This window comes from Bos indicus x Bos taurus, chromosome 4 (assembly GCF_003369695.1).
Source record: "Bos indicus x Bos taurus breed Angus x Brahman F1 hybrid chromosome 4, Bos_hybrid_MaternalHap_v2.0, whole genome shotgun sequence".
In the NCBI taxonomy this organism is placed as follows: domain Eukaryota; kingdom Metazoa; phylum Chordata; class Mammalia; order Artiodactyla; family Bovidae; genus Bos; species Bos indicus x Bos taurus.
The window spans coordinates 21026158-21054087 of record NC_040079.1 but is presented as its reverse complement, the minus strand read 5'-3'; the positions used below and the strand labels follow the sequence as shown (position 1 = coordinate 21054087).

The 27930-nt window shown below is 38.7% G+C and overlaps 1 protein-coding gene and 1 long non-coding RNA gene across 5 annotated transcripts in view; one reads left to right on the top strand and one right to left on the bottom strand.

The window, feature by feature from the left end:
* The window catches only part of LOC113891181 (cytosolic carboxypeptidase 3), an 84142-nt gene that overhangs the window by 47866 nt on the left and 8346 nt on the right, over window positions 1-27930 (top strand). The window contains exons 10-12 of one of the 3 annotated variants that reach the window (XM_027538930.1): window positions 8065-8154; window positions 16916-16973; window positions 18734-18799. In XM_027538930.1, the coding sequence (XP_027394731.1) occupies window positions 8065-8154; window positions 16916-16973; window positions 18734-18799 (214 nt within the window). Of the gene's footprint in view, window positions 1-8064; window positions 8155-16915; window positions 16974-18733; window positions 19818-27930 lie in introns of those variants that run through there. The other 2 variants (XM_027538931.1, XM_027538929.1) reach the window with 2 other exon arrangements.
* Window positions 1042-26166, bottom strand: LOC113891185. Of its 2 annotated transcripts, XR_003510685.1 has the most exons (4): window positions 25621-26166; window positions 9743-9800; window positions 7839-7946; window positions 1042-2066 (listed from the first exon to the last, which is right to left on the bottom strand). It is a non-coding gene; the product is annotated as an uncharacterized LOC113891185 (long non-coding RNA). The 2 variants fall into 2 exon arrangements; XR_003510684.1 differs by having other exon boundaries at window positions 7839-9800.

Here is a 27930-nt window from a genome sequence, read left to right as displayed (position 1 = left end):
TTTGCTTTAGGAGATAGATATAAAAAATATTGGTACAGTTTATGTCAGACTGTCCTGCCTGTGCCTTCCTCTTGGAGTTTTATGGTTTCTGGTCTTACATTTAGGTCTGTAATCCATTTTTTGTGTATTTTTGTATGTGGTATTAGCGAATGTTCTGATTTCATTCTTTCACGTGTAGCTGTCCAGTTTTCCCACCCCTGCCTTCTGAAGAGACTCTTTTTTCCATTGCATATTCTTGCCTCCTTTGTTGTAGATTAGTTGACCATACATGTGTGGGTTTATTTCTGGGCTCTCTATTTTGTTCCATTGGTCTTTGTATTTATTTTTGTGCTAGTACCATATTTTGGTTACTAAAGCTTTGTAGTACAGTCTGAAGTCAGGGAGCATGATTCCTTCAGCTCTGTTCCTCTTTCTCAAGATTGTTTTGGCTATTCAGGGTCTTCCGTGTTTGCATACAGATTTTTAAATTATTCTAGTTCTGTGAAAAGTGCCATTGGTATTTTGATAGTGATTGCATTGAATCTGTAGGTTACCATGGATAGTTATGGTCATTTTAACAATAGTAATTCTTCTAATCCCAGAACACAGTGTATTTTTCCATCTGTTTGTGTCAGCAAGATAAATTTTTAAAAGCCCCAAAGGGACTAAGAGATCATCAGGGACGCTAACGCCTAGGTGTTAACAGGGCAGATGGCTTCTGTCGAAGGCCATGGAGGTGGGCTGTCTGGAGCTGTGCACTGTGGTGTGGACAGAATACTGACAGAGAGCCAGGTATGAGTGGCAGCCTGCCAAGCTGCTGGATGATACTGCCACCCCAGTGGGTCCAGAAGGCAGATCACGGAGGCACGAGGATTATTCATGACCATGATGATCTCACTGAATCTGCTTTACTAGGTTTTGTGCTTGCCTGGGACCCATCACCTCATCCTTCTTTGCTTTTTCTCCCTTTTACAATGGGAATGTCTATCCTATGCCTGTCCCTCGGTGGTACTTTGGAAGCACATAACTTGGTCATAGTTTCACAACTGGACAGGAAATCTACCTTAGGATGAATCGTATTTTGAGTTTCATCCATATCTGATTTAGATGATATTTAGCTAGGACTTTGGAGTTTCGAGTTGATACTGGAATGAGTTAAGACATTAGGGGTTGTTGGGATGGAATGAATGAAGTTTGCTTTTGAGAAGGATGTCAATGTGGGAGGTTTAGTGGTGGAATGGTCTGGATACTTCTGTCTCCCAGAAGTCATATGTTGACATTATAATGCCCAGTATTATGGTACTAGAAGGTGGGGCCTTTGGGGGGTGATTATGTCATGAGGGCCGAGCCATCTGAATGGGATTAGCACCTTGTAAAAGAGGACCCAGAGAGATCCCTAGCCCCTTCTGCCTTGTTAGGATGCAACAGAGAGTCCACAAACCAAAAAGAAGCTCTCACCTGACCATACCACATCCTCATCTCAACCTTCCAGCCTCAGAAATATGAGAAATAAATTTCTTTTTTTATTAGACACCCAGTCTGTGGTAACTGTTTTGTTAGAGCAGGTGAATGGACCAAGACAGATATTGTATTCATTTCCTCTTGCTGAGTAACTAATTACCCCAAACCTCTGCAACTTAAAATGATAAACATTTATTATCACACAGTCTCTGTGGATCAGAATCCAGGAGTGACTTATCTGGGTTCCTAAGTTCTCTGAAAAGACTGCAATGCAGGTATTGGTAAGGCTGTGGAATCATGAAGACTTGACTGAGGAAGGATCCATTTCTCGAGTTCACTTACATGGTTGGCGATAAGATTCAGCTCCTCACAGGCTGCTGAGCTGAGGGACTCAGTTCCTTGTTGGCTGAGGGCTGAAGTCTCCCTTGGTTCCTTACCATGTGTGCTTCTTGTATGACAGCTCACAACATGTATCTGGCTTTCATGTGAACGAGCAAGTAAGACAGCAGAAGAGGGCACACAGGCTAGAGGCACAGTCTCCCTGTAGCCTCATCCCAGAAGCAGAATTCCATCGCTTTTGCCATATACCATTCATTAGAAGTGAGTCACCAGGTTGAGCCCAATACCTAGGGCCACAGGAGAGCATGAATGCTAACAGACAGGGATCATCAGAGGTCATCTTAGAGATTGTCTACCACAGATGTGAAAGCCATTAATGTTGATTTGATCTTTGCCTCAAGGTTATATTGAAGCCAACCTACAAATTCTAGAATTTGGGGCTGTTTTCCCTCTCAATTCCATTTTTTTATTCAAGTATTTTTGAGCTGAATTCTTTCTTGTAGCACCTTATCAAATGAAGCTAGCAACCACCAACTCATAACTCTATAAACTTTCTGCCTCAAAGTCTCTTTGTCCAGTGACTCAGGTTTGTTAGGCACATCTTCTCTCACAGAAGGCAGTTTCACTAAATGTGTCACCTCTACATAACTTGTGTTTTCTGCCTTCCTGTAACCACCTGTTATTTAGTCACCAAGCCAATGATTGCCACATAGTTTAGGTTTTATTAGGACAGCATCCGACTTTTAGGTATCAGGTCTAAACTATTCATATTTTATTCATTAAAACAATTCTCAGAATGTCAATAGCTTATATTAGCAAATATCTTTTTTCCTGCTTGGGGGTCATCTATGGCTATATTGGACTGACCAGGGATCCACTGAACTCATGTCCAGACTGTGGGCTGATTCAGGTCTGGTCTACATTTCTTCCTTCTCCATAGATACCAGCAGCCAGCTGGGGCATGTTCTCTCATGGTTTCTCTCATGGTAAATCACAAGAGTTCAGGAGGCATGCCAAACCATGAAAGTATGTTTAAAGTTCCCGTGTATCATTCCACTGGCTAAATAAATTCCTATGTCCAAATCTAACATCAAGGGAGTAAGGAGAGTAAAACTTGGGGAATGATCTAGGAGGGACCTATTCCTAGACTAGGAGTACTAGAAGTGCAAAGGCCATGAGGAAGGAACATGTCTGTTATCTTTTGGAAGACCAAGGATACTAATCTGGGTAGAGAAGATTGAACAAAGAGAACAGGAGTAAGAGAACGTGAAATAGGTGTTGGACACTGGGGAGCAGGTGGAGTAGATCATGTAAAACCTGGCTTAGGACTTCAGTTTTTACTCTTGAGTTTGGAGAGTTTGGGTTAGAGGAGTAACATGATGGGCTTTGTATTAGCAAGGTCACTTTGGCTGCTGTGTTGAGAGCAGAACGATGAATCACGAGGGGAAACCATTTAAGGGGCTATTGCAGTTACCCAGGCAAGAAGAAGTGGTAGCTGGACCAAGGTGGTAGCTGTAGAGATGATGAGACGTGACCAGATGTTAGATACATCTGACAGGGTCTAGAGAATTTGCTGATGGCTTGGGTACAAATTTGAAAAATACAAAGGAGAGAAAGAGGTCTCCAGAATTCCAGGCCTGAGCTACAAGATGGAGCTTCCACTTAGTGACATGGAGATTGTTTTCTTCTCTACCTACTAAATCATATTCTGAGGGTGTGTATCAGAAGTCCATCCATTGCAAAGAAACAAAAAACTGTTCCAAAAGATGGCTTAGCTAAAAGGGGAATTGGTCGGTTTAGTAAGGGAAATAGTCTAGGGATAAGGCTGGCTTTAGCCATGGCTTAAATAAGGGGCTCAAAGAATACACCAGGATGCAAAATTTTTTCTCCATTTTAATGTTATTTCTGCCTCTTCTGGGTTGGTTCTATTCTCAGACTCTCCTCTCTTGCAGGCAAAATGGAATTCTAGCCTCTCATTCTCACAATTCTAAGTCTGGTATATACCCTCTTTTCCAGTAGCCCCTCAAAAATATAGAGATTGATTTTTTTATTGTAGTAAAATTACACATAACATTTACCATCTTAACACCTTTTTAACTGTATAATTCATTGGTACAAGTACATTCACACTGTTGTACAACCATCACCACCATCCCATAACTCTTATCATCTTGAAAAGCAAACTCTACAGCCTTAATAACTCCCCATTCTCTGCTCCCATGTCTCTTGGAAACCACTGTGTACTCTTCTTTCTTCATGGATTTTGCCGTGCTAAGTACCTCATATAAGTGGAATTGCACAATGTTTGTCTTTTTGTGACTGGCTTATTTCATCGAGCATGATGTCCTCAAGGTTCATCTATATTGTAGCATATTTCAGAATTTCTTTCCTTTATAAGGCTAAATAATATTCTATTGTATGTTTACACTGAATTTTGCTAACTCATCTCTCAGTGGAAACTTAAGGTTGCTTCCACATTCTAGCTGTTGTGAATATGATCACACATCTCCTCAAGATGCTGCTGCTCTTCACTCTTTTGGGTGTGTACCCCAAAAGGAAACTACTGGATCCTACGGTGATTCTACTTTCAATTTTTTGAGGAACCTCCATACTGTTTTTCACAGCAGTTATACCATTTTACATTCCCACCAACAGTGCATGCAGGCTCTACTGTACCTACATGCTTGCAAGCACTCGTTATTTTCTGGTTTGTTTGTTTTTTAATATTGGCCATTCTAATAGGTGTGAGATACCACCTCACTGTGGCTTTGATTTGCATTTCCCTAATTATTAGTGATGTTGAGCGTGTTCATAAGGGATACTGGTCTATATAGCTTCCTTTTCTTGTTTGTAGTGTCTTTGTATAGCTTTGGTATCAGGGTAACTCTGGCCTTATAAATTACAAAATGTTCCTTCCTCTTCAAAATTTTTTAGAAATGTTTGAGAAAGATCAGCATTAGTTGTTCTTTAAATATTTGGTGGAATTCACCCAACAAACCATCGGGGCTTTATTGTTAGTTGGGAGAATTTTGATTACTGATTTCAATCTCCTTAACCTAGTTACTTGTCTATTCATATTTTCTATTTCTTCATGAGATGCTCTTGGTAAGTTCTGTGTTTCTAGGAATTTATCCATTTCATCTTGGTTATCCAACTTGTTGGCATACACTTGTTCACAAGACTTTGTTATAACCCTTTATATTTGTATAGAATTGATACTAATATCCTCACTTTCATTTCTGATTTTAGTAATTTGTCTTTTTTTTCCTTAGTCCATTTAGCTAAAGATTTGTCAACCTTGTTGACCTTTTGATTCATTTTCTTCAGTTTTTCTATTTCATTTATTTATCTCTGCTCTAATCTTTATTACTTCCTTCTGCCATCTGTGAATTTGTTTTTTAATGTGATTATGGATATAAATTTCCTCCTCAGTTCCACTTATGCTGTGTCCCATAAATTTCACTCTGTTGTGTTTTCATTTTTATTCAACTCTGTATTTTCTAATTTCCCTTGTGACTTCTTTGATCCATTTTTTTTTTAAGTGTGTGTATAATTTCCACAAGTGTTTGAATATTTTAGATTTTCTTCTGTTATTTATTTCTAACTTCATCCCATTGTGGTCAGAGGGAGATACTTTGTATACTATCTATTAAAATGTATTACAACTCAACTGGTGGCCTAACATCTGTTCTATCCTGGAAAATGTCCTATATGCATCTGAGGAGAAATGTATACTCTGTTGTTGGGTACAGTCTTCTGTGTATGTCTGTTAAGTTTAGATGATTTACTGTGTTAAATCCTTTTTCTTTACAACCTTCTGATTGGTTCCATATTATTGTAAGTAGGGTATTGAAGACGAAGAGTTGACTCATTGCAAAAGACTGATGCTGGGAGGGATTGGGGGCAGGAGGAGAAGGGGACGACAGAGGATGAGATGGCTGGATGGCATCACTGACTCGATGGACGTGAGTCTGAGTGAACTCCGGGAGTTGGTGATGGACAGGGAGGCCTGGCGTGCTGCGATTCATGGGGTCGCAGAGTCGGACACGACTGAGCAACTGAACTGAACTGAACTGAACTATTATTGTAGAACTGTTTCTCCCTTTGGTTCTATTTTGCTTCATATATTTTGATGATCATTAGGTATGTAAATGTTTATAATTGTTATATATTATTGTTGTATTGAATTTTTTATTAACCTATAATGTCCTTTTAAAAGTAGTTTCCAGTAATGTTTTAAAATTTAGTCTGTCTTTGTCTAATAGAGCCACCTCTGCCTCTGTGGGTTGCTGTTTGCATAGGATATCTCTTTCCTTTCACTTTCAACCAGTTTCTTTGTTTGGATCTTTCTGAGTCTTTTAAGACTGCATATAGTTGGATCATGTGTTTTTATCCATTCTCCCAATCACTCTGTTTTGATTGGAGAGTTTAATCCATTTATCCATTAATAATATCCATGTATTATCCATTAATAATATCCATATTATTATCCATTAATATCCATTTAATCCATTAATCCAGTGGAAATAATTCCTGATAAAGAGACTGACTTCTGTCCTTGTGCTGTTTTCAATATGTCTTATAGTATTTTTGTCCCTCCTTTTCCTGCATTACTGTCTTCTTTTGTGCTTAGTTGATTTTTTGTGGTGAAATGTTTCAGTTCCTTTCTTATTTCCTTTTGTGTATATTTTATAAATCATTTCTTTGCTTTCACCATGGGGATTACATTTACTATCCTAAAGTTATAACAGTCTAATTTGAATTTATACCAACTTAACTTCAAAACATACAAAAACTGTTCCTTTATAGCTGTACCCCCACGCTTTCAGTTGTATATGTCACAGAATTACATAGTTATACATTGTGTGCCCAAAAACATAAACTAATATTTCTTTAAGTGTATTAGTCTCCTAAATTACGTAACAAATAAGGTTTGGGGTTACAGGGCTTCCCTGGTGGCTCAGACAATAAAGAATCTGCCCACAATGTGGGACACCCAGGTTCAATCCCTGAGTCGGGAAGATCCCCTGGAGAAGGAAATGGCAACCCACTGCAGTATTCGTGCCTGAAAATTCCATGGACAAAGGAGCCTGGTGGGCTATAGTCCTTGGAATCGCAAAGATCAGACACAACTGAGCGACTTAAAATTTTATAGGCTAAAGTAATAGTAGTATTAGCTTTTAGACCAATAAAATGCTTTTTTTTTTTCTTTACTTTTTTTTCCTCTTTAATCATGTAGACTTAATCATGTGGGGCTTCCCAGCTAGCTCAAATGGTAAAAAAATCTGCCTGCAATGCAGGAGACCTGGGTTCAATCTCTGGATTGGGAAGATTCCCTGGAGGAGGGCATGGCAACCCACTCCAGTGTTCTTGCCTGGAGAAGCCCATGGACAGAGCCTGGTGGCCTACTGTCCATGGAGTCCCAAAGAGTTGGACACAACTGAGCAACTAACACTTTTTTTCATGTAGATGACAGATCTGTTTCAAATCATTATTACAATAATACTAACGTTCATAATTTCCCATGTATTTATTACCTTCATTTAGACCTCTATTTTTCTCTACAGCTTCAAGTTACTACCTAGTGCCCTTTCATTTAACCTTGCAGAAATCCCTTGAGCATTTCTTTCAAGGCATGTCAAGTGGTCACAAACTCCCTCAGCTTTTGTTTATCTGGAAATGTCTTAATTTCTCCCTAAATTTTGAAGGACCATTCTGCTGGGGTTTTTTTTGTTTTGTTTTGTTTTTTCCTTTAAATTCTGCATTGTCTTCTGGCTTCCAAAGTTTCTGAGAAATTGGCAATGATCTTATTGAGGATCCCTTGCAGGTAACAGTTTGCTTCAGTCTTACTGCTTTCAAAGTTTATGTGACTTAGTGTGGGCATTTTATCTTACTTGAAGTTGACTGAGATTCTTTGATAGTTACCTTCACATCTTTGATCAAATTTGGGAAGTGTTCAGGCATTTTATCTTCACTCATTGGCACTTCTGGGTTTCTGGCTTCTCCAGCTCTAAGGCTGGGATAGATGAGGCAAAAAGAAAACACACAGAACTACTCACCATCAGGCAGCCCTTCTGCTCCTGAAATCCCTCATCGTCTGCCTCCTCTTCTCCTTTCAGAGCCTCTTGTGTTTACTTTGTATATAACAGCCTGGGGTTTTAGTTGTACTTAGTGGAAAGGAGAGAAAAGAAACAGTACTTCACCTTCCTAGAAGTCTCAAAATAGTTTTATATCTGCATACATACTATCTTTGATACATTGATTAAATATGAATCTCTTACCTAGATAAAAACCAAGAAAAAACAACTAAAAACAAAGAAGGAAAGAAACTCTACCATAGAAAGACATCAAAACATCAGAGAAGAAGAACAAGAGGTAAATATTCATTGATATGTTTGCTAATGGCTGTTTGGAAAAAACAAGAGAATGGCAAGTTATTTCCTCTTACACCCAGGAAAGCTTAATGATTTTTCCCCAGGAAAACTTAATGATTAAAATTTTGCTCATATTACTTACTATTTATAAAAATACAAAAGAGTCTTGGCAGGTGAGAGATGGGTCTTATTAAGGTTCTATATTTAAATTTCACTTATAATTACCTTACTCAGAAAACTATTTAAGGTCTCTTACAAAGAGGCATTCAGGATAGCAAGAAGAGATAAAACTTAGAAAACTTAATGGGGAATACAAGAGTATAAAACAGGTGGTGCTGAGATTGCCTTTCATCATGACAGCAGGAGGAGCTCTGAAACCCTTTCACCAGCAAAAATTGGTGAAAATTATTATTTTTTTTTAATTTAAAGTTTCTGGAAATGGTCCTGGGGCATACAGCAAATGAAAAAAACATCTACTCAGGAAAATCTAAACTATGATAAAAACAAAAAATAACAACAACAAAAAACCCCCCAGAACCTGTGGTATTTGAATCAAGACTCTGCACACCCGCTGGCCCCAGCTCACTGATACTCTGCAGTGGAGGACACAGGGTCCCCTCTCCCCCCAGATACCAGACAAAGGGCTATCATATACCAGTAGGGGCAGGGCACTTGAATTTCTTACTCTGTCTCCAGCTACCTATTGCTAAAGCTAAGTTCCAGGTAAGTGCAGCCAAGAGGTGGGGGACTCCCTTCTTTCTATCTATCCAGACCCCGTTCTTGAAAATAAGGCTCTAGTTTGGATGCTACATCACTGAAAATACTTTGGTCCTAACTGGCCCTATCTTGGTTAGTAAAGTGTTAGTTCCACACTGGAAGAAGCACATAGAGAAGACCTGAGACTACTGCCCTCTTCCCACCGACATCTTAGCTTTGAAAGTGGGGTACCACTGAAAGAAAAGTGCCACTGTCCCCACTCTCAGCGTGACACTCCTATTAGAAATTTTGCATAAGTGCAGCAAGATGGCAGAGTAGAAGGATGTGGAGCTCATCTCTCTTCACAAACACATCAAAAATACAACCACCTGTGGAACAGTTCTCACAGAAAACCGACGGGAACCGGGCAGAAGACCTCTTATATTGTACAACCGAAGCTGCATGCACAGTGGAGCACAAGCTGTCAGCACCTGCATGTGGGGCACGGGTACTGTGGCAACAGACTTTGTTGGCATGCACACCAAGTGGCATCCAGAACCGCATGTCTCTACCAGACATCCTTGAGGAGGAATACAGAGCGGCTCCTTTCCCTGGTCCTCCCCACCTCACACCCCAGCTTGGAGCTGGATGTGGGGCAGAGAAGCCCTGGGGGGCACTCCCACAGAGGCAGCCAGGGCCCCAGGTGGCAGCATAGGGACCTCCATTCCTGCAGCTACAGCACCCCAACCTCTCAGCCCCAGCCTAGAACTAGTCTGGGACAAACACAACGGAGAAGGGACACGACCTCGGGCTGCCTCTGGGCAGAACTGCAGGCGACTTCACTGGCACAGGTTCACTGTGACCACGTGGGCCCCACTTGCTTCAGCACTCACCTCCTCTGAGACAGAGCACATAGTTAAGGGCAGCAGAGCCTTACTGAACCCAGGTGATCTGGAAGACAGAATAATGGAAATCACCCAATCAGAACAGCAGACAGAAAGCCAAATTGGGGGGTGGGGGGGAATGAAAGCCATATACAAGAGCTGTTGGATATTATAGAGTGCCTTGCTCAGTCGTGTCTAACTCTTTGTGATCACATGGACTGTAGCTGACCAGGCTCCTCTGTCCATGGAACTCTTCAGGCAAGAATACTGGAGTGGGTAGCCATTCCCTTCTCTAGGGCATATTCTCGACCCAGGGATCAAACCCATATCTTCTTAATTGCAGGCAGATTTTTTACAGTCTTAGCCACCAGGGAAGCCCCATAAAGAATGCCAGCCTATGCATAATTTTGGTACCAGAAGGAGAATAGAGAGAAAAGAGGATCAAAACTGTTTTTAAAGAAATTATGGCTGAAAATTTCCTAGAATCTAAAAGAGGAAACAGATATCCAGGTATAGGAAGCATAGAGAGTCCCATAGAAGATAAGCAGACCCAAACCAAGACACAGTTAAAATGGCAAAAGTTAAAGAGGATTCTCGAGGCAAGAAGAGAAAAACAGTCACTTGCAAGGAAACCCCTATAAGGTTGATTTCTCTGCAAAAGCTGTGCAGGTCAGAAGTAAGTGGCATGATATAGTCAAAGTCCTGAAAGAGAAAACTCTGCAACCTGGGATACTCCACCCAGCAAGAGTATCATTTAGAATAGATGGAGAAAGAATTTCTCAGATAAGCAAAAACTAAGAGTACAGCAATGCTAAGCCTAACCTAAAAGAGATATTGAGAGATCTTCTGTATATAGAAAAGAAGCAAGTATCTATAGGAAAGGGGAATAACAACAGGAAAGGCAAATATATAAAAAGACTGAACATCACTTCAGTCCATCGGAGAAGGCAATGGCACCCCACTCCAGTACTCTTGCCTGGAAAATCCCATGGACAGAGGAGCCTGGTAGGCTGTAGTCCATGGGGTCGCAAAGAGTCGGACACGACTAAAGCAGCTTAGTAGCAGTAAGTTAGTACATGCTGCTGCTGCTGCTGCTAAGTCTCTTCAGTCGTGTCCGACTCTGTGCAGCCCCAGAGATGGCAGCCCACCAGGCTCCCCCGTCCCTGGGATTCTCCAGGCAAGAACACTGGAGTGGGTTGCTATTTCCTTCTCCAATGCATGAAAGTGAAAAGTGAAAGTGAAGTCGCTTAGTCGTGTCTGACTCTTTGCGACCCCATGGACTACAGCCTACCAGGCTCCTCTGTCCATGGGATTTTCCAGGCAAGAGTACTGGAGTGGGGTGCCATTGCCTTCTCTGAAGTTAGTACATAGATTAAAGCAATCCAAAAACAAATTGTAAAAGCAACTATAATTACAATTAATAGTAAAAGGATAAGCATCAAAATGTAAAATAAACCAAAATCACAAAATGTAGAGGAGGAGAATATAAAAATGTAGATCTTTTAGAATGTGTTTGAACTTGTATGACTATTCATTTAGAACACGTAAGATATAGTTATGGGTTAACACTTGAAAACCAAGGTAACCACACATCAAAAAGGTACAATAGATTCTCAAAAACCAAAAAGAAAGGAACTCGAGCATAATACAGAAGAAAGCCATCAAACCACAAAAGGGGAAACAAAAAGAAGAAATAACTACCAAAACTGGAAAACAAATGTTTAAAATGGCAGTAAGTACATACTTTATTAATGATTTCTTTAAATGTCAGTGGACTAAATTCTGTAATCAAAAGACAGAGTGGCAGATTGAATAAAAAATATGCCACCTACAAGAGACTCACTTTAGGGGAAAAGATAAAGATTAAAAGTGAGGGGATGGAAAAAGGCATTTCATCCAAATGGAAACAATAAGAAAGCAGGGCTAGCAATACTTGTATCAGATGAAACAGACTTTAAAACAAAGGCCATAAGGAAAAACAAAGGACATTATATAATGATAAAAGGAACAATACAAGCAGAAGATACTACACTTGTTAACACAAATGTACTCAATACAGGATCACCTAAATACATAAAACAGGTACCAGCAGACATAAAGGGAAAGACCTACAAGAATACAATAATAGTAGGAGACTGTTACTGACATCAGTGGACAGAACTTCTAGACAGAAGGTCAGTAAGGCAACAGAGATGTTAGATGACACAGCAGACCAGATACAACACAGCTCCTAATGTCTTCCCAAAGTAAAAGACTTAATTTGCAACAGATCCTGGAGAAATTCAAGCTTAATTAACAGCATTCTCAAAAATTGAAATATAGAGAAAGGCGATTTGAGTTAGATTGGTAGATTCTTTGGAGATATGGGCCAAAGGTATAGGCTGGCTAGTTCACAGAACTGGGGGCAGGGGAACAGGTAGGAGGAGTCTAAGGCAGGGTCAGTATAAATCTGAAACCCTGACCTGGCAAATTATCCCTTCAAAGGAACGCAGATTTGATTGAATTAGCCTGTAGAGCAATTTATACCCCCGAGGCATTGCTAAAGCAATAGACCTACCAGCCAGAAATTAGCAGAATTTAACAGCTGGGTATAGTCAGGGAAGGAGTCAGAGAGATTTCTGCCAAAACCACTGCCCTCCCAGAGAGTGTGGTCAGGGATGGAAGGGGTAGAGGAAGGATTAGTACCCTACCCAGAGATCAAAAGAACTGTCTAATTAGGAAATAAGCCTGACAAACACGGATGAAGGACAACATCCCAAGTCGATGAGATCCAGAAAAAAATCCTCTTTGGATCCCATCGGTCAGTCCATAAAGCATCTATTACCTGCAGAGAGCCCAGAAGTCAACCTGAATACCAGCCTCAGGTTAGAAGATTTCTACTCAAATATTTTTGGTGTTAATAATAGTAATCCAGTGGGAAATCTAAGGTTAGCCGTGACAAGTTCATTCAGCAGATACAGCAGCAAATACACTGCCATCTGCCAAATGTGGATTAACAGAATCTACTTTTCCAAGAACTTTTGAACTTTTTTTCTCATTTTTAAATAATATTTGGTAAAAAGAGTGAACATTATCATCTTAACTGAGTTTAATGCCTGAGGTCATATTAAGCTCATGCTCTTCAACTATTTCTTAAATGATTGCTTATAAGATATCAATGTATCCCTTAAAAAGTATTAAACTATTTTAGTAACCTTTATTCCCTACCAGGATACTTTGAGTAATTAATCTTGCAGACTTTAAGCAAAAACAAATACTTGTAGATTACTGTGATTAGAATTTATAGATCATTATGGTAGAAACCAACACAATATTGTAAAGCAATTATCCTCCAATTAAAAATAAATATTTAAAAACAAAAAACGAGAATTTATAGATCACATTCATAAAGGACACTAAGAGTTGATTGTAGCTCAGTTGGTAAAGAATCTGCCTGCAATGCAGGAGACCCACGTTTGATTCCTGGGTTGGGAAGATCCCCTGGAGGAGGAAATGGCAACCCACTCCAGTATTCTTGCCTGGAGAATCCCATGGACAGAGGAGCCTGGCAGGCTACAGTCCATGGGGTCGCAATAGTCGGACATGACTTGGCAGCTAAACCAACCAACCATAAGGACACTGGCTTGGTGATTTTCTTATTTATTTTTTTTGGAGGCTAATTACTTTACAATATTGTATTGGTTTTGCCATACATTGACATGAATCTGCCATGGGTGTACATGTGTTTCCCATCCTGAACCCCCCCTCCCACCTCCCTCCCCATTCCATCCCTCTGGGTCATCCCAGTGCACCAGCCCCTAGCACCCTGTATCATGCATCAAACCTGGACTGGCGATCCATTTCACATATGATAATATACATGTTTCAATGCCATTCTCCCAAACCATTCCTGCCTCGCCCTCTCCCACAGAGTCCAAAAGACTGTTCTATACATCTGTGTCTCTTTTGCTGTCTCAGATACAGGGTTATCATTACCATCTTTCTAAATTCCATATATATGTGTTGGTATACTGTATTGGCGGAGAAGGCAATGGCACCGCACTCCAGTACTCTTGCCTGGAAAATCCCATGGACGGAGGAGCCTGGTAGGCTGCAGTCCATGGGGTCGCTAGGAGTCAGACATGACTGAGAGACTTCACTTTCAGTTTTCACTTTCATGCATTGGAGAAGGAAATGGCAACCCACTCCAGTGTTCTTGCCTGGAGAATCCCAGGTACGGGGGAGCCTGGTGGGCTGCCGTCTATGGGGTCGCACAAAGTTGGACACTACTGAAGCGACTTAGCAGCAGCAGCATACTGTATTGGTGTTTTTCTTTCTGGCTTACTTCACTCTGTATAATAGGCTCCAGTTTCATCCACCTCATTAGAACTGATTCAAATGTATTCTTTTTAATGGCTGAGTAATATTCCATTGTGTATATGTACCACAGCTTTCTTATCCATTCGTCTGCTGATGGACATCTAGGTTGCTTCCATGTCCTGGCTATTATAAACAGTGCTGCAGTGAGCATTGGGGTACACGTGTCTCTTTCATTTCTGGTGTCCTCAGTGTGTATGCCCAGCAGTGGGATTGCTGAGTCATATGGCCGTTCTATTTCCAGTTTTTTAAGGAATCTCCACACTGTTCTCCATAGTGGCTGTACTAGTTTGCATTCCCACCAACAGTGTAAGACGGTTCCCTTTTCTCCACACCCTCTCTAGCATTTATTGCTTGTAGACTTTTGGATAGCAGCCATTCTGACTGGCGTAAAATGGTACCTCATTGTGGTTTTGATTTGTATTTCTCTAATAGTGATGTTGAGCATCTTTTCATGTTTTTGTTAGCCATGTGTATGTCTTCTTTGGAGAAATGTCTGTTTAGTTCTTTAGCCCATTTTTTGATTGGGTCATTTATTTTTCTGGAATTGAGCTGCAGGAGTTGCTTGTATATTTTTGAGATTAATTCTTTGTCAGTTGCTTCATTTGCTATTATTTTCTCCCATTCTGAAGGTTGTCTTTTCACCTTCCTTATAGTTTCCTTTGTTGTGCAAAAGCTTTTAATTTTAATTAGGTCTCATTTGTTTATTTTTGCTTTTATTTCCAATATTCTGGGAGGTGGGTCATAGAGGATCCTGCTGTGATTTATGTCGGAGAGTGTTCTGCCTATGTTTTCCTCTAGGAGTTTTATAGTGTCTTGGCCTGGTGATTTTCTATGAGATGAAGATAATAGTTTTATCATGGTTCACAGTCATATTTCAATCAAAGGAGGAGAGCTAAAAATTACAGTGAATTCATCAAATCAAGTCTTATTACAAGTGAATTTTCTTCAGCCTAGTTTCACCATTTGTCTCTCTAAATTCTTTATAATGATTATGTAATATTGGTACTTTTAACTTTGCATAATTTTTTCTAGAATACTCCCTTATCTCTCTCCCTTCAATAATCAAGTTTTGATTTTTACAATTTCCTCCCACCTCCCATTTTCATGCTGATTATATCTTTTTTTGTGGGGGGGGGGGTGGTACTGCCATTCAATTTTATCTAAAAAGAAGCTTTCTTTATAATCCAACTCTCATATCCATACATGACTACTGGAAAAATCATAGCCTTGACTAGATGAACCTTTGTTGGCAAAGTAATATCTCTGCTTTTTAATATGCAGCCTAGGTTGGTCATAACTTTCCATCCAAGGAGTAAGCATCTTTTAATTTCATGGCTGCAGTCACCATCTGCAGTGATTTTGGAGCCCAGAAAAATAAAGGCTGACACTGTTTCCCTATTTGCTATGAAGTGATAGAACTGGATGCCATGATCTTCGTTTTCTGAATATTGAGCTTTAAGCCAACTTTTTCACTTTCATCAAGAGGCTCTTTAGTTCTTTTTCACTTTCTGCCATAAGGGTGGTGTCATCTGCATATCTGAGGTTATTGATATTTGTCCCGGCAGTCCAGATTGTGCTTCATCCAGCCCAGCGTTTCTCATGATGTACACTACATATAAGTTAAATAAGTAGGGTGACAATATACAGCCATGACGTACTCCTTTTCCTATTTGGAACCAGTCTGTTGTTCCATGTCCAGTTCTAACTGTTGCTTCCTGACCTGCATACGGATTTCTCAAGAGGCAGGTCAGGTGGTCTGGTATTCCCATCTCTTTCAGAATTTTCCACAGTTTATTGTGATCCACACAGTCAAAAGCTTTGGCATAGTCAAGAAAGCAGAAATAGATGTTTTTCTGGAACTCTCTTGCTTTTTCGATGATCCAGTCGATGTTGGCAATTTGATCTCTGTTTCCTCTGCCTTTTCTAAAACCAGCTTGAACATCTGGAAGTTCACAGTTCACGTATTGTTGAAGCCTGGCTTGGAGAATTTTGAAATAGTTTGGGAGTATCTAAAACGTTTTCAGCTTGCCTGGTGGCTCAGCTAGTAAAGAATCCGCCTGCAATGTGGGAGACCAGGGTTTGATCCAGACCTGGGTCTGGAAGATCCCCTGGAGAAGGGAAAGGGACCTGCTCCAGTATTCTGGCCTGGAGAATTCCATGGACTGTATAGCCCATGGGGTCGAAAAGAGCTGGACATGACTAAGAGACTTTCAGAATGTTTTCACACTCACGTGATTTGTGTACACTACTCAAGACGAGCAGTCACAATTCCACAGTGTTTTGTGTCTCTTTTAGTCCAGCTGGGTCAGACGGCAAGGTATCTCCTTTCATGACAGACAGACAGCAGTGTCATGCGTATGGTCTTCTTACTCTAAACGTTTTTTTACAAGCTATGAGAAATTATTTTTTCAGCTTTCCTATATAAACACAGTTTTGCAATTGCTTATACTTTTTCATACAATTTTATATATTTTCATTCATTTTGTACTTCTCTTCCTTTAATCTTAAGTAAATGAAATTATAAAGCATACACTTTTTGTCTCTTTCTCATCATAAATAAGTTCTATATGAAGTAAAAAAAATTTTAACTCCCTTTAATGCCGAAATACAGTATTTAACATTTTCTTCTGTCATCGGTGGAGAAGAAAAGTAGTGTTGTGAAAGATGTTAGAAGGTACTGATTTAAAAGATTATTTTTGTCCATTCTAAATCTATGAGGATAAAATGAGAAATGTTGAAAATTACCATAAGTCGTAGAAGATGTATCTCATTTTCATGTTTATAATACAGTACTGTTTTCCTTCTGGTTCTATGTTCCATTAGGTTTGTGATAAAGGACATTTAGTTCAAAGACACAAAGAATCAGATTCTGATGTGACAGGTAATGTTCTGCTTTTACCCTTTGATAAACGATTAACTCCTCAACACTTTTTTGTACTACAACTTGGAGGTTATCACTGTGCTTTGTGCTAGGGTTATTAAGAATATATTGTACTATATTTCTTACCGCTTAGGAACTCATCATTTAATAGGGGGAGACAAACAAACAAACAAGTTAAGTGCAGTGTTAACAGGTGCAGTGTCTACAGTCTGGACAGGCTGTCCAGGAAGCACACTGAGGGTTGAGAGATATCCCTCATTTGAAAGGTTTTTCCCCAAACAGAATATAGGGATTTTATGTTTAAAAAACATCATGGTCCTTTTGTTTCATAAATTAATAAAGGATGGGCCAAGAGAGAAATTAAATTTTGGACTACTCATTTGCTTCTGTGAGAATCTGCTAAGTCTGATATAAATATAAATATAAATATAAATCTCTAAGAGAAAAAATACCAGAAATGTTAGAGATTCAGAAATATATATTCTGGTATTTTTTTCTTAATTTTTATCTCATTATCTTTACTTGAGGTCCTTTGAAAAATATTCATGTAATTTAAGCATTTTAATTTTATCTAAAATAATTCTTTAATTTTATGTATATATATATTTTTAATATATTTATACCACACTTATTTTCAAAAAGGATCTCAGGTAATGATTAAAAGTATATATAAATGTACATGCTTCCTTGGTGGCTCAGACAGTAAAGAATCTGCCTATAATGCAAGAGACCAGGGTTCAATCCCTGGATTGGGAAGATCCTCTGGAGGAGGGCATGGCAACCCACTCCAGTATTCTTGCCTGCAGAATCCCCACGGACAGAGGAGCCCGGCAGGCTACAATCCATGTGGTTGCAAATGACTGAGCAACGAAGCACAGCCCAGTATAAATGTACATAAATCCATTTAGTTTATGATGCAATTGTTGTTATTATTCAGTCGCTAAGTCTTGTCCAACTCTGCAACCCCATGGACTGCAGCACTCCAGTGCTGTCTCTTAGTATCTCCCACTGCGATGCAGTAGGCTAATTAAAAATAGAAATGGAAATAAAAACCACACCTAAGAGGGAATTTTATTATAATTAAGATGGTTACTTCATTATACTTTGAATTCTTTCTTGTGGTGATAAGCCAAGAAAATCTGTCACTTTTAATATGTAACTTTTATATATTCTTCTGTTAAATTTAATGTCAAAATTTAAAAATAAAGAACATATTTTAGAATATTTATTTTAGACATTTTTTCTATACATGTACAGTCCATGTTAATCACACAGACAAATAAATCTTCAAGGTTTTTTTGCAAGATTTAAATGTTTGCATTTAAAATCACAGTATATTATTAACTTCTCTCAATGTTAAATGGTGGCAAAGTATTCCATTGTATTAGTGAACCTTAATTTATTTAGATGCACTCCATTGTTAAAATTTTATTTTGTTCACGTTTTTTTCTATCGTAAACAATGAAGACTTTTTAACTCACTATTTGTGATTAATTATTTATCTGTAATAGATTCCTAGAAAGGAACTGCTGACCCAAAGAGTATGAACATTTTTTAGACCTTACCTATAAATAGCAAAAATGCAACAAAATTCATAAGATTTGAGAACTGTTTGTATTAATTTCATTGAGCTAAACTACTATTTGCACATTATTTGCTAGCATCTAGCATTTTTATTTATAAAAAGATAAAAATAAGAAATGTAAAAGAGTCAATGAGCTGTTTTCTTGCTGCTAATGGACTTTTACAATCTTTTCTAGATACAAGGCCTTCTATATCAGATGACTGTATATTTGATTATTTCAGAAGACAGCTCCCTAATCAAGGTTTGTAAGATGGGAATATAGACAGTAATGAGTGGTCACCTATCATCTGAATGTGGGCTATTTAATAATATGTATCTGGTCACGATTTACACATAAGAAACTAGAAGATTATCTTCAAATTGGATTGCCAAAGAACAGTTCACCTTCCCAGAAATTCTGTACCTCAAATTTTGATTTTTCTAACTCTAGAAATATATAGAAGACAGTAGAACTTCCTTATATGTCAATTTGATTTCTGGTAATTTTACCAAATCAAAACAAAACAAAACAAAACAGATCACTCATCTCATTGTCTAATCTTTTCATTCCCATCTCACTGAATCTTAAAGCAGAGAGGAGCCTTAAGAGTTCCCTACTCTCACCTCCTACAGATGACAGGACCCAAGCACATCCAGCCTTTGACTGACAACACTTGGTGACAAGCAGTTTACCAAATTGCAGTCAATTCATTCCACTGCTTGAGAGCAATGCTCTTTTATGTTGAGTTTAAAGCACATGTCCCTGTAAATTTTAACTCACCTCTTTAACAACACAGAGCAAAAAAAAAAAAAGGAAACTTTAAAGGTAAACATTTCTGACCAACTCATTTTCCCTAATCCTCCTTGCAATAAGAACAAATGTAATGCCTCTTCCACATGACAGATCATAAATATTTTTTAAAGCTATTATTTATTTACCTGAAACTTTCATTTCTTTCAGCCATCCATAATATGATTCAAGTCCCTTTACTATCATATTTTACTCTTTTCTGTCACTATTTAAGCTTGAAGGAAACTGAACACAGTATTGCAGATGTCATCTAACTAGGACAGTCATTCCTTGGTATCTGAGGGGGAACTGGTTCCAGGAACCTCACAGACCAAAATCTGAGGATGCATCCCTTATATAAAATGGCATATTTGCATATAACCCATGCATATCCTGCAGTATCTCTAGATTAATATAATACTTACTACTACTAAGTCACTGCAGTCGTGTCCGACTCTGTGTGACCCCATAGACGGCAGCCCACCAGGCTCCCCCGTCCCTGGGATTCTCCGGGCAAAAACACTGGAGTGGGTTGCCATTTCCTTCTCCAGTGCATGAAAGTGGAAAGTGAAAGTGAAGTCATTCAGTCGTGTCCAACCCTCAACGACCCCATGGACTGCAGCCTTCCAGGCTCCTCCGTCCATGAGATTTTCCAGGCAAGAGTACCGGAGTGGGGTGCCATTGCCTTCTCCAATTCTGAGTTTAAAATGTTGTAAAAACAAGCTCTGTCCCCCATGAGACATTTCTGTAAACTACTGCAGTTTCTGTTGTTAAAATTAGAGAAATAGACTTAGCAGCTGAGTCATAGTTTGTCTGAGAATAAAACACTTATCTGTCTCACCAAGGAGTTAACAATTACTTTTTATTATTATATAAAGCTGAGATTCAAATTCTTTTATATATAAACATGTAGTATTCGTATTCTTTTTCTGCACATACATTTCAAAGTAATACTCAGACTGGTACCAGGACACTTGACAAGTAATAAATACAGTGTAAATGCTATGTAAACAGTTGCCAGGGCACAGCAAATTCAGGTTTCGCTTTTGAGAACTTCTTGAAATTTTTGTCCTACTATTTTGATGCACAGTTGGTTGAATGCAGATGTGGAACCCATGGATATGGATGCCTAACAATATACAATAAATTATCTTTCTCATTTGCTTCTTTCTAGATACCAGATCCACATTAATGCAGTCTAAGATTACATATGTTCTTTTGAAAATTATCCTAAAATACTGACATACTAGATTTACAAACACTCAAACCTATAAAGTTTTATTTTGATACTGCCACTACGTTTCCTCCATTCTCTGACTTCAGTTTTGGTCTGGTGTAGGAGTCTTAAATTTATTCTTGTTAAACTAAGTCTTCTTTGGTTCAGCCTTTTATGAACTCATTCTTAATTATGTCACATTGTTGTACCACACACATGTATATACCTTATACACACTCACATATCTATACATATATCTGACCTCTTGTCAAAGCTTCAGCCTCTCATATCTATCTGCTGTGTATCTTCACATAAATGTCCCTCACAGCCAAATTCTAATTCATCTAATTCCACACTGCATGCTGTTCCTCGGTATTCACTATATCTTTGGTAGCAAGTACTATCTAAGTAACTACCAAACTAGAAACCTGATAAGTTACCTTTTTTCCTTCTTTAACTTCCACCACTCATATCTAGAGAGCCACTGAATCCAGTTGATTTTACCTCATAATCCCTTTTATCTTCATCTTAACTACCATCATTCTTTTCAGACTCATCACATATTTATCAGAAACACTTTAGTTTCTAAGTGGTTTCCTTGCCATCTGTGTGTGTGTGTGTTAAGTTGCTTCAGTCATGTCTGACTTTATGTGACCCCCATGGGCTGTAACCAACCACGCTTCTCTGTCCATGGAATTCTCCAGGCAGGAATATTGGAGTGAATTGCCATGCCCTCCTCCAGGGGAGCTTCCCAACCCAGGGATTGAACGCGGGTCTCCTGCATTGTTTACCTACTGAACCACAAAGACCTAAGCCAGTACTATCATCCTAATTCTACCTTTCATACTACCATAAAAGTAATCTATCAAAAACAGAAATCCGATTAATACCTCTGTCCAAAATAAAGCATGTCAGTAATTCCCAGTTTTCTAACAGTGGTTGAAGTTGACACAGTCCTGAGATTTAAATTTGTTCTAGGCTTTCTCTTTCAATTTTCTTAACTTTTAATTTTTAAATAATTTCAAAAAGTACAAAGATCTATCTACCTATCTAGCTATATTTCCCCCAAATCCATTTTTTTTATAAATATCATGCTTCTTTATTGCTAAAGAACTTCAGCATTTATTTTCCAAGAACAAGAATAGTCTCTTAAGGAAATTCAACTTTGATACAATACTATTTTGTATCATACTGTAGTTAAGTTTTGCCAAATGTACCAATGTCCATTAGAGCAAAACTGCTCCCTGATTCAGTTTCATGGACTGCATTTAATTGCCATATCCCTTGATTCTCTTTTAATTTGGAGCATGTACTCAGTTCTTCCCTTTCACTCAGCACTGGCATTGTGAAGATTATGGGCCAGCTGTCTTATGGAACATGCGGTTTTAAAATTTTAGAATTCTCTGGGGAGCTTATGATAATCCCAGCTTTGACTTCTGAGCTGGCATTTGTTGTTGACTCCCAAATCCGCATTTTTAATAAGGTACCACAGATGATTCTGATGTTCGTGATCTGCAGACCACACTTAAACTCACCACACTGGGAGCTATAGTGAGAATCGGAGGGAGGCCAAGCACCAACTGGCCCATCCAACCCTCATTCATCCTGAGTGGCTTTCATGTACAATACTTCCAGTGAACAGGCCCCTGACTGCCTCTCCAGTTTTACCTCTTGCCATCCTCTGCCTTTCCTTTACACTTCAGCAATGGTGATCTTTTTGTAGCCTCAAAATACATTAGTCTTCTCACCTCCTTGCCGTTGCTCACGTTGTCTTCTCTGGCTGAAACATAATTCTCCCTCCCTCTCCAACAAGATGAGCTGCTTATTATTTAAGACAGTGTAACAAGACACATATACAGTTCATTAAAGTAAAAGTAAAATAGAATGAGTGATATGCATGAATTATGTCCTCAAAGAGCGGGGTGTAATCCAGCCTGGAAATCCCAGGGAATGTTTTCTTGAAGGAACTGATCCTTAAATGAACATGATTGTGATGGATGATGGATGGAGTCTTTAGGCATTTAGCAGCAAGAGGAGACTCACTTCCTTGAATTCTTAAAAGGTTAGTGTCAACAGTTTTGTGATCTTATTTATATGCAAATTATTTTCATACTTGAGATGTAACATGTCTGGGACTGAAGATGAGTACTAATGTTTATTCTCCCCCTGTCTGATCAGAAGAAATTCTACTTGATAGAAAAGACAGGTGCAGCAGAGGAGCTGAGGGAGTCTGCTCTTTGTCTTCCATGAGTATTTTAAAATAACCCCAGCAGAAATCTGAACATCTGTTGATATATTTTCATTCTGAATAGCTAAGTAAAATTTTCCTGATACTATTCTCCTGTGTCTTAGTCACTCTCTTTTATAATCATCCTTTATTACATAATCTCCTTTTCCTCTTTGTTCATGTTTCTTTAAGACTCTGGTGATTATCTGCTTTGCAGAGGTCTCAAGTTCTACTGGTCAATGACTGTGCTAGAGACTGGGTTACAGTATATAGTTTGCTCTCAAGAAGCAAAGAGAGTTTGACAAACACGTAGAGAGACAACAGAAACATAATGGGATAAATGCTACTTACTGTGCTATTATACAGGAGTTGTCTGGGGATGAGGGAGCATCAGAGAAAGTTTCTCTGAAAAGGTAATTGTTAGGGTTCCAGGGGCCTAATAAATAAATAGCATTTCTTCTTTACCTTTGTATCTATTAAAAATTAAGACAAAATAGTAGGACCAAATTCTAGCAAACTGAGTCCAGCAACATATAAAAAAGTTTATAGTGACCAGGTAGGATTTATTCTGGAAAAGCAAGGCTGGTTTAACATAACGAAAATTATCCACCTCTGAGAGTAATGAAAATAAAAACAAAAATAAACAAATGGGACCTTATCAAACTTAAAAGCTTTTGCACAGCAAAGGAAGCCATTAAAAACAAAACAAAACAAAAACACACAGAATGGGAGAAAATATTTGCAAACAAAGCCATCAACAAGGGATTAATCTCCAAAGTATACAAACAACTCATGTAGCTCAACATAAAAAAAAAACAAAACAAAACACCCAATCAGAAAATGGGTGGAAGATCTAAACAGACATTCATAAGACATACAGATGGCCAAGAGGCACATGAAACGAGGCTCAACATCACTAATAGAGAAATGCAAATCAACACTACAGTGAGGTACCGCCTGCCACTGGTTAGAATACCCATCATCAAAAAAATCTACAAATGCTGCAGAGGGTGTTGAGAAAAGGGAACCCTCCTACACTGTTAGTGGGAGTAAATGGTACAGTCACTATGCTTAACAGTACAGAGGTAACTTTAAAAACTAAAAACAGAGCTACCATATGATCCAGCAATCTCACTCCTGGGCATATATCCAGAGAGAGCCATAATTTGAAAGGATACACGCACCCCTGTTCACTGCAGCACTGTTTACAATAGCCAGGACATTGAAGCAACCTAAATGGCCATCAATTGAGGAACAGATAAAGAAGATGTGGTACATATATACAATAGAATATTGGCCATAAAAAGAACAAAATAATGCCATTTGCGGGGACACAGATGGACCTAGAGATTGGCATACTGAGTGAAGTGGGTCAGACTGAGAAAGGCAAATATCATATGATATTGCTTGTGTTTATGTGTGCACATGTGTGTGTGTGAGAGTGTGCGTGTGCTTAGTTGCTCAGTTGTGTCTGACTCTTTGCAATGCCGTGGATTGTAGCCCACCAGGCTCTGCCCATGGGATTTTCCAGGCAAGAATACTCAAGTGGGTGGCCATTTTCTATTCCAGGGGATCTTCCCAACCCAAGGATCAAACATTCACCTCCTGCAATTGCAGGTGGGTTCTTTTCCAATTGTGCCACCTGGGAAGCCCCAATATCGCTTATATGTGGAATCTTTTTTAAAAAATGGTACAAGTGAAACTATTTATAAAACAGAAATAAGAGTCACAGATGTAGAAAACACACTTAGGCTTACCAAGGGGGGAAGGGGAAAGGGATAAACTGGGAGATTGGGATTGACGTATACACACTACTATATATGAAATAAATAACTAATAAAAACCTACTGTATAGCACAGGGAACTCTACTTAGCAGTCTGTAATGACCTATATGGCAACAGAATCTTAAGAAAGAGTGGATATATGTATAATTGATTCACTTTGCTGTAAAGCAGAAACCAATACAACATTGTAAATCAACTTTTGCTGTTGTTGTTTAGTCACTAAGTTGTGTCCAACTCTGCAACCCTGTGGACTATAGCCCACCAGGTTCCTTTGTCCATGGGATTTCCCAGACATGAATACTGGAATGGGTTGCCATTTCCTTCTACAGGGGATTTTCCTAACCCAGGAACTGAATCTGCATCTCCTGCTTGGCAGACGGATACTTTTTTTTTTTAATTGGAGGCTAATTACAATATTGTAGTAGTTTTTGCCATACACTGACATGAATCAGCCATGGGTGTACGTGTGTCCCGCATCCTGAACCCCCCTCCCACCTCTCTCCCCATCCCATCCCTCAGGGTTGTCCCAGAGCACCAGCTTTGAGTGCCCTGTTGGATGAATTGAACTTGGACTGGTGATCTATTTCACATATGGTAATACACCTGTTTTAATGCTATTCTTTCAAATCATCCCACCTTGGCCTTCTCCCACAGAGTCCAAAAGTCTGTTCTTTTGCTGTCTTGCATATAGGGTCATCATTACCATCTTTGTAAATGCCATATATATACATTAATACACTGTATTGGTGTTTTTCTTTCTGACTTACTTCACTGTAATAGGCTCCAGTTTCATCCACCTCATTAGAACTGATTAAACTGTGTTCTTTTTGATAGCTGAGTAATATTCCATTGTGTATATGTACCACAGCTTTCTTATCCATTCTGGCAGATGGATTCTTTACCACTGAGCTACCCAATAAAAAGTTTTTAAAAAAATTAAACAATATACATATTAATAGGATAGAGAACAAAATGCACACAATCATCTCAGTAAATGCAGAGATAATGTCTGGCAAAAGCCAACATCTTCCATGATGTTTTTTTTTTTAAAAAAAAGACACTCACCAGACTAGAAGTAGATGGGATGTTCCTCAACCTGATAAAGGCCATCTATGAAAATCCCACAGCTAATGTCATAGATGATGGTACAAGACTGAATGCTTTCACCCCAAGATCAGGACCACGATACGGGTGTCTGCTCTCAATATTTCTATTCAACATAATGGAGGTTTAGGCATGACAATCTGGAAAGAAGAATAAATACAAGGCATCCAGACTGCAAAGAAGTAAAACTACCTCTATTTGCAGTACACATGATCTTATGTATAGAAAATCCTAAGGAATACATGCACACACATATACATACACATATGCACATACAAAACCTACTGAAGCTAATAAAAGAGTTTGGCAAGGTTGCAAGATAAAAAACATGCAGAATTGTAATAATGGGTGAAGTGTATGGTATGTGAATTAGATCGCAATAAATCTGTTAAAAAAATCAATTGTATTTCTGTATACTAGCAGTGAACACCCTATAAGTGAAATTAAGAAAACAATTCTATTTAGAAAGCATCAAAAAGAATACAATGCTGAGGAGTTCATTTAATAAAAGTGGTATAATACTTGTACACTGAAAACTAGAAAACTGTTACACTGAAAACTAGAAAACTGTTGAAATATATTAAAGATGATTTAAATAAATGGAAAGATTCCCCCATGTTCATACATCAGAAGACAGTATTCACCAAATTGATATGCAGACTCAGTGCAATCCTATCAAAATCTCAGCAGAAACAAAAATTAACAAGCTGAATCTAAAATGCAGTGGTAATATAAAAGGCCAGAATAATCAAGACAATTTTCAAAAAAGAAGAACAAAGTTCACAAACTCATACTTTATATTTTCAAAACTTACTGCCAAGCTGCAGTAATCGTAACAGTGCAGCACTGGCATAAGGGTAGATACAGAGATCAGTGAAGTAGAATTGAGAATGCAGAAGTGAACCCTTACTTTCATTGTCAATTGAGTTTCAATAAAGGTGCCAAGGCAATTCAATGAAGAAGAAATAGCCTTAAAAATGGTACTGAGACAACTAGATATGCACATGCAAAAGAATGAAGTAGGTGGTGGGGCTCATTCCTTACACCATACACACAATTCAAAATAAGTGACCCATATATAAGAGCTAGAACGACTCTTTGAAGAAGAGAGAGACCTACGATGTAAACATAGTAAGGGATTTGCTCCTTTTACCTCCAACACATAAAGGACTGGATTTGGAGAGTACACCTTTGTTAGGGAGAATGTTCTGGATATATGTTACTCTTCTTCCATCTGCCCAGCCAGCCCCCTCCCACTGAAAGGTAGGGGGAAGAAAAGCCAAGAAATACTTACTAAGGTCACAGCCCAGGGACACACAGACCCACTAAAAGACTAAGATTTCAAAAGATTACAAGATGTTTCCTTTCCCCCATGCCTTACCACCACACTGACATGACTCCAGTATAGTAACATAGTTTATAGCTGAAAGAGCTGCAAGCAAGACATATATTCTATCTGATAAGTAGTTCTTAGGGAACCCCAAAGACAACAGGATAGACAAAAATAAGGTTATTGTAGGAATTCCAAGTCTCTGGCAATAGCTAATACAGCAAACATTAAACACATGGTAAATATGAAAAAAGTAAGCATTAAACTTGCCAACATCTGTTGGCAAATTAAAATTGCCAACATCCATTGGATCATGGAAAAAGCAAGAGAGTTCCAGAAAAACATCTATTTCTGCTTTATTGACTATGCCAAAGCCTTTGACTGTGTGGATCACCACAAACTGAAAAATTCAGAAAGATATTTGAATACCAGACCACCTGACCTGCCTCTTGAGAAATCTGTATGCAGGTCAGGAAGCAACAGAACTGGACACGGAACAAAAGACTGGTTCCAAATACAAAAGGGAATACGTCAAGGCTGTATATTGTCACCCTACTTATTTAACATATGTAGTGTACATCATGAGAAACGCTGGGCTGGATGAAGCACAAGCTGGAATCAAGATTGCCAGGAGAAATATCAATAACCTCAGATACGCAGATGACACCATCCTTATGGCAGAAAGTGAAGAAGAACTAAAGAGCCTCTTGATGAAAGTGAAAGAGGAGAGTGAAAAAGCTGGCTTAAAGCTCAACATTCAGAAAACTAAGATCATGGGATCCGGCCCCATCACTTCATGCCAAATAGATGGGGAAACAGTGGCAGACTTTATTTTTTGGGGTTCCAAAATCACTGCAGATGGTGACTGCAGCCATGAAATTAAAAGACGCTTGCTCCTTGGAAGAAAAGTTATGATCAACCTAGGCAGCATATTATAAAGC